This window comes from Octopus bimaculoides, chromosome 23 (assembly GCF_046866305.1).
Source record: "Octopus bimaculoides isolate indiv1 chromosome 23, ASM4686630v1, whole genome shotgun sequence".
In the NCBI taxonomy this organism is placed as follows: Eukaryota; Metazoa; Mollusca; class Cephalopoda; order Octopoda; family Octopodidae; genus Octopus; species Octopus bimaculoides.
Window position 1 is genome coordinate 18,202,390 of NC_142950.1, and position 18,622 is coordinate 18,221,011.

General features: G+C 39.1%; 1 protein-coding gene across 1 annotated transcript; it reads left to right on the top strand.

Moving 5' to 3' along the window:
* The first annotated feature begins 6 nt into the window (after positions 1-6).
* Positions 7-14,869, top strand: LOC128250636 (uncharacterized). Its single transcript, XM_052976137.2, has 5 exons — positions 7-170; positions 3,730-3,843; positions 6,149-6,259; positions 11,372-11,450; positions 12,809-14,869. The coding sequence occupies exons 1-5, from the start codon at positions 87-89 to the stop codon at positions 12,877-12,879; spliced, it is 459 nt and encodes a 152-aa protein (XP_052832097.1). The 5' UTR covers positions 7-86; the 3' UTR covers positions 12,880-14,869.
* Positions 14,870-18,622: the final 3,753 nt, after the last annotated feature.

Here is an 18,622-nt window from a genome sequence, read left to right on the forward strand (position 1 = left end):
TATCGACGTCTTGGAATAAGAAGCTAGGCTCCAAGGTTAAATTGCGTGTAACTCCAAGCTTCTTGAGACCAGCGTCAGTGACAACTATGGCCCTGCTTCGTAACGTTGCTTATTCCCTCAGGTCATTGACTGAATCAAAGAATATTGTTGTGGCTTTATATCACAAAAATGTAAGCTAATGTCTATTATTATTACCTTAACGTATCTCAATGTTTTGAAGAACTGAAAAACACGGAACGTTCTAAGTTTTGTTTCGCTTTGGACGAATACTTCCTGTCTTAATTTTAGATCTTAATGTTTATCTTTAAATATTTGTTATTCCGTCTACTTCGTCTCCATAATTACATGTAAAGAAAAACTAAACCAGTAATGGTCTGCATCGCCTATAAAAACCAACACTAACACTTCGTAAAGCCAGATAAGTTCGTGTTTCATGGAAAGTGAGATCTTATCTGCCCCTCCGGCTCTCGACCTTATATAAGTTAAGTCTCCGAAAACAGCTTACACGCCGAGACGTCATCTTGCTTTATTCCTTAACATTTTTTAAATGAAAGTATTACATAATACCCCTAGTTATTTTACGTTGTCATTATAGATGAGAGCTGAAATATAATGTAGTTTGGATCCTTCAGATATTTTTGCTGTTCGTTCATTTAACTAATGCGCATATATTGCATATCATCGACCAACATTAATTTGTCTCATTCAAACAGTTAATTCTGGAACACCCTGTATGGTGTGGCGTTGTTAGTTCCGTTGCTCGAGTAAAAATTAGAATCAAAGGTCTTCTCGCCGTAAACATCCCATCTTTTTGTAAAGCGTATTGTATCAAGCAATATATTATCTAAAATATATCCTTTATAAACGTGGCTGTGTGGTTGAGAAGCTTGCTTTCCAACCATATCGCCTTCGGTTCGATGCCACTGTGCGGTACGTTGGACCGCATTGCAGTACCGTGTCAACCAAAGCCCTCGGTATTATATAATTGCCGTTACTGTGTTGATGTATAAGATAACACATACGACTTACTTATATAATAAACAAACATAAGTTCGTGTATGAAATTCGTGTCTTTTCCACTGCAATTATTACGTGTTTTCTTTTCACACTTACAGAAGTACCTCTCTCTCTCTCTCTCTCTCTCTCTCTCTCTCTCTCATATATATATATATATATATATATATTTACTTGGAGAATGGAGCAACAAATACAAGAAAAAGCATTTTCATTGGACTAGATAGCGGTTGTTTTATTATGTGGAGCTTGTGAAATGAGTCAGTGTGGAGGTTTAGGTTATGTAATGAGTCATTTTGTACATTATGTCTTTAGTCACTTACGTACGTTTCGATGCAGCCAGTAGTTTGGCCGATCTCTTCAGAGTGTTGAAGGGTATATTCGAAGTTTGTGGTGTGCGAAATGGAGGAGAAGTAATTATTGTGGTGGTGTGATAGTGGTGATAGGTAAATAGAGCCTTACGTTTTAGTTGTTGCGTTGGTCTTCTTGTAAGGGGATAACTTTCGATGTCGCTCCCGAGAAAGAGTAAAAGTAATTACTCGATCCATGACGGGTATTGCTGCTAGTATATCTATATATATTTGTAGATATCTATCTATCAATATATATATACACACACACACATATATATATATAATTTAAAAATGCCGATTTTTACCAATTTTTTTGGCAGATTCGTATTTTCCGTAGCCGAAAACGGGGGCGGGGTTGTGTATAAATATAAAAAATAATAAATGAAAAAAAAGGGGGGGTTTTACAAAAGGAAGTCTTGCCAAGTATATATATCATCATCATCATCGTTTAACGTTCGCTTTCCATGCTGGCATGAGTTGGACGGTTTGACTGGGGACTGGTGAGCCAGATGACTGCACCAGGCTCCAATCTGATCTGGCAAAGTTTCTACAGCTGGATGCCTTTCCTAACGCCAACCACTCCGAGAGTGTAGTGGGTGTTTTTATGTGCCACCGGCACAGGCCACTCAGGCGGTACTGTTCAACGGCCACACTCAAATGATGTTTTTACGTGCCACCTGCACAGGAGCCAGTCCAGCGGCACTGGCAACGCCCTCGCTCGAATGTTGTTTTCCACGTACCGCCAGCACAAGTGCCAGTAATGCGGAGCTGGTAACGATCACGCTTGAATGGTGCTTTATACGTGCCACCGGCATGGAGGCCTTTCAGCAGTCCTGGCAACTATCACGCTTGGATGGTGCTCTGACATTACACACCCAGCGGAGCACACTAGCTTTGTTCCTTGCAAGCTTATGCACCTCCTCAGCAGTCACAGCCCATGTTTCAGTGCCATGTAGCATGGCTCTTCGTACACATGCGTCATACAGTCTGCCTTTTACTCTAAGCAAGAGGCCCTTTGTCACCAGCAGAGGTAAGAGCTCTCTAAACTTTGCCCAGGCTATTCTTATTCTAGCAGCTACACTTTCAGAGCACCCACCCCACTACTAACTTGGTCACCTAGGTAACGGAAGCTATCAACTACTTCTGGTTTTTCTCCCTGGAATGTAGCAGAAGTTGTTCTCTGCACATTTTCAGTGTTTATTGCTCCTGAGTATCTGCCACATACAAAAACTATTTTGCTAGTTAGCCTTCCTTTGATATTGCTGCACCTCTTATGTGTCCATAGCTTACACTGAGTACATCTTATAGAGTTTCTACCTACGCCTTTTCTACAGATCGAGCAGGGCCATCTATCTGAAGGGGTTTGTGGTTTGTCTGCCTTTCTACTTATTAGGACTTTGGTTTTAGCTAGGTTGACTCTAAGGCCCTTCGATTCTAATCCTTATTTCCACACCTGAAACTTCTCTAGTTCTGATAGTGAGTCAGCAATTAGAGCAAGGTCATCAGCATAGAGGAGCTCCCAAGGGCATCCTGTCTTGAATTCTTGTGTTATTGCCTGGAGGACTATGATAAATAGGAGCGGGCTGAGGACGGAACATTCTTCACTTGTTGCCAACCCATACCTTACTGACAGCGTCCCTGTACATGGCTCACACAGCTCTCACTAAGCACTCATCTATCCTTAGTTTCCTCATTAACCACCAGATAAGGGAATGGGGGACCCTGTCAAAGGTTTTCTCCATGTCAACGAAAGCCAGGTACAGAGGTATATCTTTGGCTAGGTATTTCTCCTGCAGCTGTCTTGCCAGAAATATAGCATCAGTGGTGCTTTTCCCTGGCATGAACCCAAACTGCATCTCATCTAAACTGACTCTCTCCCTAATTAGTTGGGCTATGACCCTCTCTGTGACCTTCATTACCTGATCCAACAACTTGATATCTCTGTAATTATTTGTATCTAAAGCATCACCTTTACCTTTGTAGCAGTTGTCTATGGTGCTGCTACACTCGTCGATTGTACTAACGATTAACATCTTAGTATTATAATAACTATAGCTGTTGGCGTTATTACCACCTCATCAGACAGTAACAGTTACAAACCACAGTGATAAATTTTGTTGATAAATAAATCAATTTTCAGATATGTACTTGCCAGACAAGTGATTTGGTTTCAGATTGTCTTGAGAGTAAAGCATTTACATGTGTAGCCATTCAAAAACTCACAAAAAGAACCGTTGGCTTAAACATTTTTTATTTGGTGTCAAAACATTTGTCACACTCTACAACCTATTCACACAGTTCTGCTGTAAATTATTTGTCATTAATCTCTATTTTATTTTTATTTATTAATTTCAATGATTAGGTGATTGATCATTTTGAAAATCCCCGTAATGTTGGTTCACTTGATAAGAATGATAATAACACAGGTACAGGACTTGTTGGGGCCCCTGCTTGTGGGGATGTCATGAAATTACAGGTAAGTCTAGACTGAGTTGTTTCCCTTTGTTTTTATAATTTTTTTTCTTCTCCTTTTTATTTATTTCAATCATTGTACTGCTGCCATGTGTGACACTGCCTTGAAGGGTTTTGATTGAACGAATTGACCACAACACTTATCCTTTTAAGTCTAGTCTCTACTTGTTGAATTACGAGAACGTAAACAACCCAACACCTGTTGTCAGACCGTGATGGGCAACAGACACAAAGATACACACATAATGAGTTCCCATACAGTTTCTATTTACCAAATTTGCACACGCAGCTTTGGTCAGCCTTGGGTTATATTGTAGGAAACACTCACTCAAAGTGCTACACAATTGGACCGAACCTCAAACCACATAGTAACAAACCAAGCTTCTTAATCACACAACCATGTCTGTGCCTATATAATGAAACAAAATGGTTCCATGAGCATATGGGTATTTGCTGTACAAGAGGTTTTATGAAGGACATATGTGCCATTATATAAGACATTGTATGTGGCATTTTGAACCTTGTTTTGCTTTTCAGTCTCAAAATTTATGCTTTTAATATCTAATAACACTTATGGTGAAAACCTTAGGGATGAAGTCATTCAAGCAAGGTTTTATATTGTTTCTTAAATTTATGTCACCAAAAATGTAGTTGTCCTTTTCTTCCTTTTTGTAATATTGCTTGCAGATTAGCAGAATATTATTTTAGCTAATAGCCACTGAAGCAGCTTTTGTAATGAATGTTAATTAACACACCCAACTTAATTTGGATGTGATGTTTATAAGGCATACCTCCACATGTGTGCCTTGGTTTTTGTTGCCTCATAACTTACTGAAAAATAGATATTTTTCTATGAAATTTTCTACGAATATACTTAAGATAGTGTAGATTCTAATAATATCAAAATTTATTGAAAAAATTTCTCTGAGTGTGAGATGAGGTGTTTTGGAAAGTCCACACAAGTCAGCTTTGTTTCCTCATAACTTTCGGGAAAATGGTTATTTTTTAATAAAATTTTCAACAAATACCATTCACGGTATATAAATTACGATTATATTGTTAATAGAAAGAAAATTGGTAAGTATAACACTCACATGCTGACATAAATCAGTTTCTTTACAAAATTTCAAGTTTCATTTTGTAGATATATATGATGTGTCAATATGTATGTGTACGAGCCCACCAATTTCAAAAGGTGTTTGTAGAAAATTTCATTAAAACATACCTACTTTTCTGAAAGTTACGAGGAAACAGTCATGTGGGAAGGAGGCACATGTGGAGGTAAACCGTTTATAATGCATTAGGCTGCTGTAAACATTGCGAAAAATCATTTCATGCTGACGGCAAATGCTATGAAGCATCAAAATTCTATTATCAGTTGAAATTTTCTTTGTACACTGGCAGATGGCTCTACTGTATTATGTATACTGACGGAATTTCGTCAACAGATAATAGAATACCTTTGCTTTTAGCATTTATCATCAGGGGTTGCTAAACTTTTTCGACCATTAACCTCCTTTAGCCACTTCCCCTTCCGCATCAACCACCCTCCTCATTTCAAATATCTTAATACCCTACACTACCGTACCATATCTTATTGAAGATGACACATTTTTTACATTTAAAACTACGTGTATGAGTATACAGTATTAAATGAAGTTGTTTTCATGGTTAGAAAATGTGAAAAACGCATCATATTGCTGGAATATCTTTTATTGAAATTGACAACATCAATGTGAAAGATGAGCATGGTGCTGACTAAGTATTTCAAGCAGTTCATCTGGGATGTCCCCTTTGGCAACCCCTGGTCTTCATGGCATGACTTTTCAGGACGTCTACAGCAGTCTTTAGGCATTATTAGCCACGTATCAAAGTTGTATTGGATGTGCTAATTAATAAAAATGTTAACTGCCATAATTATGTGTAATACGAAGTAGCTATGTGTTTCCTCTACAGCAAGATACCTGTTCCTGTCACTCTATCATACTTTTAGTCTCTCAACACCTAGCTTTAAGGTTTCTATTTCTTTATCTTGCAAGTTTCATGGCAACTTCACTACTTCTGATGCCAAGAAAAAATCGCTCAATACACTTTATAAAGTGGTTGTTCTTAGGAAGGATATCCAACCATAGAAACCATGCCAAAGCAGATTAAAGAGCACCTTGCAACCGTCCAAGCTTGTCAGAGCCAGCATGGAAGACGTGTTAAAGTATGATAATGATGTCAAATTAGTCTGGGGAAAAACCCATTTTTGTTTAAATATTTGTTTTTTTTTAATTATTCCTCTTGTTATAATATTTTCTCTCCAGATTAAAGTTGATGATAATGGGAAAATAATCGATGCTAAATTTAAAACTTTTGGTTGCGGCTCAGCCATTGCCTCCAGTTCCCTCGCAACTGAATGGGTGAAAGGTAAATCGGTGAGTACCCACACATTTTCTCTGCTAACAACGTTGAAGTATTTCCTTTTCCTCTTAATTTTTTTATTAGGTGGGCTACCGCTTTCAAAGGTTTCAGTGGTTTGTCTTGTACTTCTTTCCATTGACTTCAAGTAAAGGAAAAGGCAGTTGACTCGAGTATAAAGGATGGGGGGGGGGGGGGGGGGCATACCAAAATCTCAAGGGAGGTAATCGGCGCAATTCTGCCAGTTTTATGTTCAAACTGACCAGACCCGGCCTCTCACACCTGCCCTACGATGTCATTCTAAGAATAAACAATCAAATCATCAAAATTTCAAATCTATGAGATAATGCATGATTAATCTAAGATAATATGAATAAACATTACATTTGACAGTAATCTGAATCCTAAAAGGTTAAATTAGTATCCCTGCATGTTAAAAGAGGCAACAAAATAGTTCAAATCCTGCTAAGTCAACTCTGCAGTCAGTAAAAATAACGTACCAGCTAAGTTTGGTATGTGGGGAGTTGGGGCAATGAATGCAATATGTCTTCTGCCTTTTTACATTTTGCCCAGCATGCTAATGATTCTGCCAGCTCACCACTAACAATAGGTCAGTGTTGCCTTTCATCCTTTTTGGATCAATAAAATAAAGTATGAGTCAAGTACTGGGGTCAGTAATATCAACTAACCCCTTCTCAAAATTGCTGGCCATGTGCTTAATGAAATCACTATTAGGTGGTGGGCAGGCAGAATTTTTAACATGTTGGGTAAAATGCTTAGCAGCATCTTTTCTGTCTTTATATTCTGAGTTCAAATTCCACTGAGATCAACTTTGCCATTCATCCTTTCAGGGGTGGATAAGATGAAGCACCAGTTGAGCACTGAGGTTGATGTAGTCAACTAGCTCTTCCCCCAGATTTCAGGCCTTGTACCTATATTAGAATGGATTATTGTTATCATTAACATGGTCAGCTGGCAAAATTATTAGCATGATGGACAAAATGCTTAGTGGCATTTCATCTGAATTCAAATTCCATCAAGGTCAACTTTGCCTTTCATCCTTTCAAGGTCAATATAATCGTCTAGTCACCTCCCGCAAAATTTCGGGCCCTGAGCCTTTGTTAGAAAGGATTATTATCATTATTAAGGCGGGGAGCTGGCAGAATCATTAGCATTTTGTCCATCTTTATGTTCTGAGTTTGAATTCCACCAAGGTCAACGTTGCTTTCCATCCCTTCGCTGTCAATAAAATAAGTACCAGTGAAACACTAGAGTTGATATAATCAGCTAATCCCTGCCCCCAAAAATGCCAGGCCTTGTGCCTTTAGCAGAGAGGTTTATTATTATTAAGCTAAACGTAGTTGATAGCTTCTGCTATCTAGGTGACCAAGTTAGTAGTGGGGGAGGGTGTGCTGAAAGTGTAGCTGCTAGAATAAGAATAGCCTGGGCAAAGTTAAGAGAGCTCTTACATCTGCTGGTGACAAAGGGTCTCTCTCTCAGAGTAAAAGGCAGACTGTATGATTATGATGCATGTGTTCGAACAGCCATGCTACATGGCAGTGAAACATGGGCCGTGACTGCTGAGGACATGCGTAAGCTTGCAAGGAATGAAGCCAGTATGCTCTGATGGATGAGTAATGTCAGTGTTCATACTCGACAGAGTGTAAGTATCTTGAGAGAAAAGTTGAACCTAAGAAGCATCAGTTGTGGTGTGCAAGAGAGACGATTGCGCTGGTATGGTCATGTGGCGAGAATGGATGAGGATAGCTATGTGAAAAAGTGCCACACCCTTTCAGTTGAGGGAACCTGTGGAAGAGGTAGACCCAAGAAGACCTAGGATGAGGTAGTGAAGCACAACCTTTGAACATTAGGCCTCACCAAGGCAATGACTTGTGACCGAGACCTTTCTAAATATGCTGTGCGTGAGAAGACCCGGCAAGCCAAGTGAGGGCATAATCTGAAGCCTCTGCCAGGGGTGTAGCCAGCCCACTTATGTGTAGCTTTCCTTCATTGGACACTGAACTCCGCTTGCGACGACCTGTTGAGGCAAGTGAAATCGAAATCGAACCAAATTCGACGACTGGCACCCATGCCAACCTCTCCTTCGTTGGACACTAAACTCAGCTTGCGAAGACCTGTTGGGGCAAGTGAAAGCGAAATTGTGATGGCACCTGTACCAGTGGAGCGCTAAGAGCACCGTCCGAGCGTGATCATTGCCAGAGCAGCTGTCTGGCTTCCGTGCCAGTAGCAAGTAAATAGCACCATTTGAGCGTGATCGTTACCAGCGTCACCTTACTGGCACTTGTGCTGGTGGCACGTGAAAAGACATTCGAGCGAGGTCGTTGCCAGTGCCGCTGAACTGGCTCCTGTGCAGGTGGCATGTAAAATGCACCATTTTGAGTGTGACCGTTGCCTTTGACTGGCCTTCATGCCAGTGGCATGTAAAAGCACCCACTACACTCTCAGAGTGGTTGGTGTTAGGAAGGGCATCCAGCTGTAGAAACTACCAAATCAGATTGGAATCTGGTGTAGCCATCTGGTTCACCAGTCCTCAGTCAAACCGTCCAACCCATGCTAGCATGGAAGGCGGGCGTTAAACGATGATGATGATGTGGCAAGCTCGCAGACTCATGAGCATGCCAGGCCAAATGCTTAGTGATATTTCATCCATCTTTTTTCTCAAATTCCACCATGGTCTCCTTTGCCTTTCATCCTTTCAGAGTTGATGAAATAATTGCCAGTTGAACACTGGACTCGATTGATTTATCCCCTCCCCCAAACTTGCTGGCCTTGTGCCAAAATTTGAAATTATTATTATTATCCTCTCCTTACATTCCCTCAGACGGTATAGGCACATTGAAAAGTAGGTCTGGCAAGATTGTGGGGATGCTTGAAAGGAGATGTGTTGATGTATACTGTATCCAAGAAGTTCAGGGTGGGGGAGCTTCAGCCAGGTTCCTCACAGGCAAAAGGCATAGATATAAAGTCCAAACCAGACCTACGGTGATTTAGTATTGGAACAGTGTAGCTGACAGGGTCATTAGAGCAAAGAAATAGGTTTGGAAGGACTGGAAAGTGGTAGTAGCAAGGAGCTATATCAGCTAGGAGGCAGGTGTACTTAGTCAGGGGTGAAACAGAAGGGAAGAAGTTCGCCAGTGTTTTGCAGCATGAAGACCAGCAGCTTGAAGTGCTTCAGTTTGCAAGACAGTGTGCCAGGGAAAATTTTGATGTTAGAGAGAAGTGTGTTCACATGGATAATGATTCACTTGCAGTTAGTGACTCTCTAAAGGAAGAGACTTGGAAGTGCCACTATGAAAGGCTACTAAATGTAGCAAACTCATGAGAGAAGGAGAGTCTAACTGAGGGATCAGCAATCAGAATAGACAATAACATGATAGATAAAGCCATGAAGGATATGAAGACCAGGAAAGCCCCCAGCCCATCAGGAGTCACCACTGAGATGCTTAAAATATCCTGGTGGTGTAGGTTATGGTCTAGTCACCTGTATAGTATTCAGATCGTACACAAGGGAATCATACCTAATGACTGGTATAGCAGCACCTAGTCAACTGCTACAAAGATAAAGGTGACACCTTATATAGAAATAATTACCGAGGTGTCAAACTGTTGGATCAGGCAATGAAAGTTACAGAGAGGGTGATAGCCCAACTAATTAGGAAGAGAGTTTAGATGAGATGCAGTTTGGTTTTGTGTCAAGGAGAAGCATCACTGATGCTATATTTCTGGTAAGGCAGCTTCAGGAAAAGTACCTAGCCTAAAATAAACACCTGTACTTCGCTTTTGTGGTCAATGTGGAAATTAGGGATAGATAAGTGGTTGGTGAGAGCTGTACAAGCTATGTACAGGGATGCTGTCAATACGATGAGGGTTGGCAACAAGTATAGCGATGAATTCAGGGTACAAGTAGGGGTTCACCAAGGATCAATCTTCAGCCCCTCTTGTCCATCATGGTCTTCCAGGCACCAACAGGAACTCAAGACAGGCTGCCTCCAGGAGCTTCTCTATGCTGATGACCTTGTTCTCATTGCCAAAACTCTAACAGAACTAAAGAAGAAATTTCAGGGGTAGAAACAAGATCTAGAATAGAATTAATTTAACAAAGACCAGTCTTAGTAAGTAGGAAAATGGACAAATCACAAATCCCTTCAGGTAGGCAGCTCTGCTCGATCTGTTGTAAAGGCGTAGGTAGAAAATCCATAAGATGCACCCAGTGCAAGCTATGAACATATAAGAGGTGCAGCAATATCAGAGATGGGTTAATAGAGAAAATAGTCTTTTTGTGTAGCAACACAAACACTAGAAATGTCCAGAAATAGACTCCATCAAATGCCAGAGGAGATTCTAGACGTAGTTGATAGCTTCTGTTATCTAGGTCACCTAGTATAAGAACAGGCTGGGGAAAGTTCAGAGAGCTTCTCCCTCTGTTGGTAAGTAAGGGCCTTTCTGCAGAGTTAAAGGCAGATTGTATAAGACCTGTATGTGAATAACCATGCTACACAGCAGTGAAACATGGGATGTGACTACTGAGGATATGCATGTGCTCAAAAGAAATGAAGCTAGTATGCTTTGCTGGATGTGCAATGTCAGTTTGCATGCAAGACAATATATCATGAGAGAAAGGTTGGGCATAAGAGGCATCAGATGTGGTGTGCAAGAGAGACAACTGCGCTGGTATGGTTATGTGATGCATATGGATGAGGGCAGCTGTATAAAGAAATGCTGATCTCTAACTGTGAAGGGAACCTGTAGAAGAGGTAGACCCAGGAAGACATAGGACAAGGTGGTGTAGTATGATCTTCCAACATTGGGCCTCACAGAGGTGATGACAAGTGACCAAGACCTTTGGTGATGTGCCGTGCTTGAGAAGAATGATCAAGCCATGTGAAATTATAGTCATGGCCAATGCTAGTGTCACATAACTGGCATCCATTCCACTCTTGGAGTGGTTGGCGTTAGGAAGAGCATCTTGCTGTAGAAACCATTCCAAATCAGACTGGAAGTTAGTGTGTCACACCCTCTAACCCATGCCAACATGGAAAGTAGACACTAAATGATTATTATTATTATTATTAACTTTCCTTTTCATGTTTCTGTTATAACACTTTTAGATCACTGAAGCTGCATCCATAAAGAACAGTGAGATAGCTAAAGAACTATGTCTTCCGCCAGTAAAGCTACATTGTTCCAGTAAGTGAGTTTATATTTAACTATTTAGGGGTTGATAAAATATGTACCAGTTGAGCATTGGGATCATTGAATGGACTTACTCTTTCCCCTACAATTGCTGGCCTTCTACCAACATCTGAATGAATTATTATGTTCCATCCTAAACAGAACCAGATTTGATTGCAAAAAAATAGACTTACCCAGATTATTTAATGTCTGTTTTCCATGCTGGGATGGGTTGGATGGTTTGACATGAGCTGGGTAGCTGAAGAGCTGCCCTCAGTTCCATGTCTGTTTTGGCATGGTTTCTCAGGTTGGATGCCCTTCCTAACACTTTACAGAGTGTACTGAGTAGTTTTACACAGCACCAGTATGAGTGCTTTTACATGGCACCTGCATGGGTGCTTTTTATGTGGCACCAACACCTACACGCCCACAAAATTAGGATCATTCAGCTGAAGAGGGATGCAGGGGACAAGCCTGCATGCAAGGACAACCATGATTTTACTTAGCTTTTACTTGATATGTTTTCTTATGCACAGCAAACTGCCAGAAGCCTCAGTCTCTTGTCATCCCCTCTGTAAGGCCCAACATCTTAAGATCCTTTCTCACTACTTCATCCCACACTTTTCTAGGTCTACCCCTTCTATATGTTCCCTCCACAATTAGAGATTGGCACTTCTCGATGCAATTGTTCTCATCCATACACATTACCTAGATGTTTCTCTTTTTTTAATATAAGCATCTAACAGCTGTCTGCTGGTGTTGTTTCTGTTGGAGCAACATTATAAGAAGACATTCCATGTGACCATGTCATGTTTGTAGAAATATTATATCTAAGATTACATTTGCTAATCCTCATCATATTAAATTTTCCAGGCTTAAATGGGCATCCATTCCATGACCAGATGCCCTTCCTGTCACCAAGTAATGTAATATTTTCCTGTGGTTAGACAAGGCTTTTGAAGAATTTTGGAAGTGAATGGCAGTTATCACGTCAAGAAGAGACACACACACACGTGTGTGATGAACATCTTTTAGTTTCTCTTTCTCAAATCCACTGACAAGGCTTTTGTTGGCCAGGGGATTTAGTAGGGGACTCTGGCCCAAGGTGCCATGCAGTGAGATTGAACCCAAAACCAGATGGTTGGGAAACAAATTTCTCAACCATACAGCCACGTCTGAGCCCTAACCACAATATCTTTTTTGTTCAATACCTTATTTGTGATATGTCTAACAACTTCCAACAGGCTTCATCTGTGATCACATTCTGCTCCTATCGGTGGGAGTTGATAATGATGGTGGTAATGATAATATAATAATGATGTTATGTTGTGACTGTAATTGTAAGTCATCTGTATTTTCTGTTCTCCTTTTAGTGTTGGCTGAAGATGCAATTAAAGCAGCGTTAAATGATTACAAGCGAAAGAAGCAACAAACAAAGTTCTGAAATATTGTGGTATAAAAGAACAAAATCTGCTCTAAGCTAGATTTTCCTGCCTTTGGTCTCTCTAAGAATTATTTTAGCTGGATTTGTTGGTTTATAATACTAATCCTTGCCTATGCCTAGCAGATCATTTCTGATCCTTTGACTTTGTACAATGAATGTTTGACTTGTGGGTGGAGCCAACATATCATTAATAAAATTATATATTTTAATGAGCTATTAAATATTCACACAGCTGTGTGTCTGATGATGGTGGTGGTTTTAAATGGCCAGAAGAAAATTGAAGCATCTGTATTTAAATAAAATAGGACACACAATCAAGTATGTATTTATCCGATTGGACATTCAAGTAGCTGTGCATTCAAATATACAGTAAGATATTCCAGTTCCTGTGAGTATATAATAGGACATTATTGAAGCAGTATTATATACATATATATATAAAAGAAAATGAGATGACAAAGGACAAAACAATTGTGTTATGAACTTCATTAGCTTCCAACTGCTTCTGCTATAAGATGCAGTGTACTCATAGTTGAGTACCTGAATAAAACCTTACAGCTTCATTGGAGCTTCAAATATGAAGTGCAATTTATTTGAGAAAAGAATTACATTTGTGCCTATATATAGAGAAAGGCATTGCCAATGAGAAAATCAATACAAATGTGTATAAAAAAGTGTTTATCCAAAAGTTAATTAGATCTTATTGCAGAAATATAGGTATATAAATATATATATATATATATATACAAGTAATACAAAAATACATGACGGAGGATATATCAAACTATCAATAATTATTTATGAATATATCAATGGCCAAACATGTTATCATAAAATACATAGAAGAAGAATGTTTATAATTATGAACAAGTCACAATTATAATTAAGTGGGTTTCAAAAACACATGTTTAGAAATAGCAGTCAAAATTGCTATAAAACCACTATTATCGCTCATATTATTTCTCTTCCAGATAAAAGCTGTCTGCAGGTGACATGACATATAGAGTCCACAACTCAAATCCATTTATTTTTAAGTTGTGGATTCTATATGTCATGTTACCCACAGACAGCTTTTATCGTGTGGAGAAATAATATGAGTGATAATAGTGGCTTTATAGCAGTTCTGACTGCTATTTCTAAACATGTTTTGGAAACCCTCTTAGTTATAACTGTGACTTGTTCATAATTATAAACATTCTTCTCATATATATATATATATATATATGTATGTATGCATGCATGCACTCAAAAACACCATGTAACTCTTTTTGAAATAAATTGCACTTCATGTTTGAATCTATGAGTCCAGTGCATCTTATTGCAGAAACAGCTGTTAGCTAATAAAGTTCATAACATAATCGTTTTGTGCTTTGTCATCTCATTTTCTTATTACCACTTCATACTCATCTAACACTTTGTTCAGGAGCATGTGTATATTCAGTTCTATACTGGGTTATTAGTCTCACAATGCCTAAGCAATATATATAAGTTCATAATAGAAAATTGGAAGAATTATGCGTCTGCATAATAGGACATTCAAAGACATGTATTTGTACAAATAGACTATGAAACAACTGTATGTATATACATTAGAACATTGAAACAAATATATGATAGGGGTTACATACATAACTATTGTGTTTAAATATGCAATAGGACACTTAAACATGTGTATTTACATATATAATACAACATCCAAGCATGTGTATATGTAAATATATACTAAGATATTTGAATATGTGTGTTTTGATGATACAATAGGACATCTATGTCTTTCTTTTAAATGTGAAATAGGACATCCAGGTATCTGTATTTTTAGAATATTAAAGAGGATCTTTAAGTATCAGTATATTTAAATATGAAATAGGACATTTGAGCATATGCTTATTTAGATATATGATTGGACATCCAAACGTCTGTATATCTGATGTAAACTAAAACATGAGCATCTGTATATTTTATATCAAATAAAGCCTTGTTTCGTTATTTTTTTAATGCTTTGTTTGTTTGTTCCAAACCTTCAACTTATAAAGTAGAACTTTTCACAAGTTCAATAGTTTTGAGCTGATGATAAACAATTGGTTCACTGGAAATGACACACTGGTTTGCTGTAGACCTGTAACTCTGATGTATTTTATCCTGGCCACTAGTATTTTGAGTTCAAATCCCACCATGGTTGACTTTGCATTTTATCCTTTCAGGGGTCAATATAATGTACTAGTCAAGAGCAATGAGCTGACAGAAATATTAGAATATCAGATGGGGACACATAAAAGCACCTGTTACATTCTTGGAGTGGTTGGTGTTAGGAAGGGCATCCAGCCATAGGAACCATGACAAATCAGACTGGAGTCTGGTGCAGCTTGCCAGCCCCAGTCAAACCATCCAAGCCATCCAAGTATGGACAACAGATGCTAAATTATGATTATGATGATGTCTTGTGATATTTGTTCTGGCTCTTTGTTCTCTGAGTTCAAAATCCACCGTAGCCTGTTTGTGTGGTACCCTTTACCTAGTTTAACCTGGTTCCTCTGATTTATGTATATCACCCTTCCTTTTATCTACCTTACCTGTCTCTAAATCTCTGTGAAGGGTTACTGTCCCTCCCTCATGACTAAACCCTAAAAAAAAAAATAAGGCTTGAACCAACAAAACTTCTCCAGTTTATCCAAATCATATCTTATATTGTGTATACATGGTTTTGAGTTCTGTCTCACAGCATGGGACATTGAAAGAATGTCTTCTACTGTAGCCCCAAGCCAACCAAAACTTTGTGTGTGGATTTGGTAAATGGAAATTTAAAAGAAGCCCATCATTATATGTGTGTTTGTGTGCACACTTATCCAGTCATCATATGATAGTTGTAAATGAGCATCGTTGTCATGCAGACAATGTTGTTGGCTTCCACTCTTCTGTGAAAATATCTGGCCATAGGGAAATATATTGCTTGGAAAATAGGTGAGGGTTAGTGACAGGAAGGGCATCTGGATACAGAAAATGTCTCGGCAAATTCTGACTGACCCATGCAAAGATGGAAAAATAGATGTTGCACAAGGATGTATTTGGTAGAAAATAGTACCTTCTCCTACAGATGAGTCACTGGTTTATTACATTTATGGTGGGGAATATGACGAGAGTTGTCTTTGAAGCGAGATAAATATTATACAGGCTATTTTGAATTCAGATCACCAATTTTCTATATATTTGCACATTCCATATATATATTTGATAGGGACAATCTCAGAATGCTGAACCTTTTGGATGAGGTGACAAAGGACCAAGTTACCTGGTGCCTTGCTGTTCTCAAGAAGACTCATCCGCTATAGCAGAAGTGTTAAGGCCATGTCCCCTGATGAGGGGTCCTGTGCTGGTGCCACATTAAAAGCACCCAGCACACACTTCAGCCAAATCAGACTGGAACCTGGTGCAGCTCTCTGATTTGGTCAAACTGTCTAACCCATGTCAGCATAAAAAACAGGCATTAAAGTATGATGATTTGAATAATCACAAAAACAATTGCTGATATTTAATATGCATGTTTCAAGTAGCTACCTATTCTTACTGATACCACTCATCAGTCATCACAAGAGAAGCACTTTGCTCATGATGACTAATGTCAAACGCATTCAAAATACCAGTAATTATTTGGGTGTTTATTCAAGTACATAATTCATGTTTATAACAATATAGCCAATCCCTTCTTGTATAATATGGTTACAACACAACACTGGTATTCAAGTGGATGTTGATCTAGATACTAAGTCAAAAGTATCTGGTAAAGTGTATTCCATCAAAACACACTACCAGATATTTATGGATATACATGTGCATGTATGTATATGTGTCTTCATCATTTTAACATCAGCTTTTTCATGCTTGCATGGATCAGACACAATTTGTTGTGGCAGATTTGCTATTCCCTGATGTCCTTCCTATTGCCCCCCCCCCCCACCTATTTCCAAGCAGGGTAATATTTCCTCATGGCCAGACATATTTTCACAGAATATTGGAAATGAATGGTGCTGTTTGTCTGACAATGACACTCATTTATGCAATGTCAAGACAGGGAGACATGGACATACTTGTACACACATATACATATGATGGGCTTTTTAATGTTTCCACCTACCAAATCCACTGTAATGCTTTGTTGGCTCAGGACTAGAGTAGAAGACAACATGTCCAAACCCTAAAGCATGTGGTTTTGAATTACGCAGCCATGTATGTAATTATGCAGTATACTTTAAAGTAATTACTGACAGTCAGTTCAGCTTGTCATGCCACCAGAACTAACGGATATTATCATGTGCTCTTGCAGGGAAATGGAAAGTAAACTATGAATGTTAATCTTAATTTTCTCTCTTTTCTCTCTACATATTCCATTTTAGTACATATTTTTAGTAAAGTTTTTCAAAAACCGAAACGTGTAAATGCAGTCATATAAAAGGAAAATTAAAATGTACCCAATTTGAAGAAAGTAGCATTTTTGTTCTTGTTTTTCATAACACTCGTGTGTTACCTCTAAACATTTTTTCAAATATATATATATCGTATATATGCATAAGTGTAAATGTATATATATATCATATGTACATAAGTATATATGTGTATTATATATATATATAAATACATAAGTATATATGTGTATTATATATATATAAATACATACGTATATATGTGTATTATATATATATAAATACATACGTATATATGTGTGTATATACATAAGTATATATATATATCATCATCGTTTAACGTCCGCTTTCCATGCTAGCATGGTTTGGACGATTTGACTGAGGACTGGTGAACCAGATGGCTATACCAGGTTCCAATCTGATTTGGCAGAGTTTCTACAGCTGGATGCCCTTCCTAACGCCAACCACTCCGAGAGTGTAGTTGGTGCTTTTATGTGCCACCGGCACGAAGGCCAGTCAGGAGGTGCTGGCAACGGCCACGCTCGAAATGGTGTATTTTATGTGCCACCTGCACAGGAGCCAGTCCAGCGGTACTGGCAACGAACTCGCTCAAATGTCTTTTTACGGAAGCCAGACAGCTGGTACTCTGGCAATGATCACACTCGGACGGTGCTCTTAGTGATCTACTGGTACAGGTGCCATCATGATTTCGCTTTCTCTTGCCCCAACAGGTCTTCACAAGCCGAGTGTAGTGTTCAATGAAGAGACGTTGGCATGGGTGCCAGTCTACAAATTTAGTTCGATTTTGATTTCACTTGCCTCAACAGGTTTTCGCAAGCGGAGTTTAGTGTCCAAAGAAGGAATGTTATGCATAAGTGGGCTAGTTACATCCCAGGCAGAGGCCTTGGATTTTGGTCTCACTTGGCTTGCCGGGTCTTCTCACACACAGCATATTTCCAAAGGTCTCGGTCAGAAGTCATTGCCTCAGTGAGGCCTAATGTTCGGAGGTCGTGCTTCACCACCTCGTCCCAGGTTTTCCTGGGCCTGCCTCTTCCACGGGTTCCCTCAACTGCTAGGGTGTGGCACTTTTTCACACAGCTATCCTCATCCATTCTTGCAACATGTCCATACCAGCGCAATCGTCTCTCTTGCACACCACAACTGATGCTTCTTAGGTTCAACTTTTCTCTCAAGATACTTACACTCTATCAGGTATGCACACTGACATTACTCATCCATCGAAGATTACTGGCTTCATTCCTTGCAAGCTTACACATGTCCTCAGCAGTCATGGCCCATGTTTCACTGCCATGTAGCATGGCTGTTCG

What these genes read in the sequence shown, in the direction of transcription:
- LOC128250636 (XM_052976137.2), top strand. Translation starts at nt 87, where the DNA reads ATGGCCCTGCTTCGTAACGTTGCTTATTCCCTCAGGTCATTGACTGAA. An exon ending in TGGCTTTATATCACAAAAAT is followed by an intron (nt 171 to 3,729) that starts GTAAGCTAATGT and finishes TTCAATGATTAG; the next exon opens with GTGATTGATCATTTTGAAAA. An exon ending in GGGATGTCATGAAATTACAG is followed by an intron (nt 3,844 to 6,148) that starts GTAAGTCTAGAC and finishes TTTTCTCTCCAG; the next exon opens with ATTAAAGTTGATGATAATGG.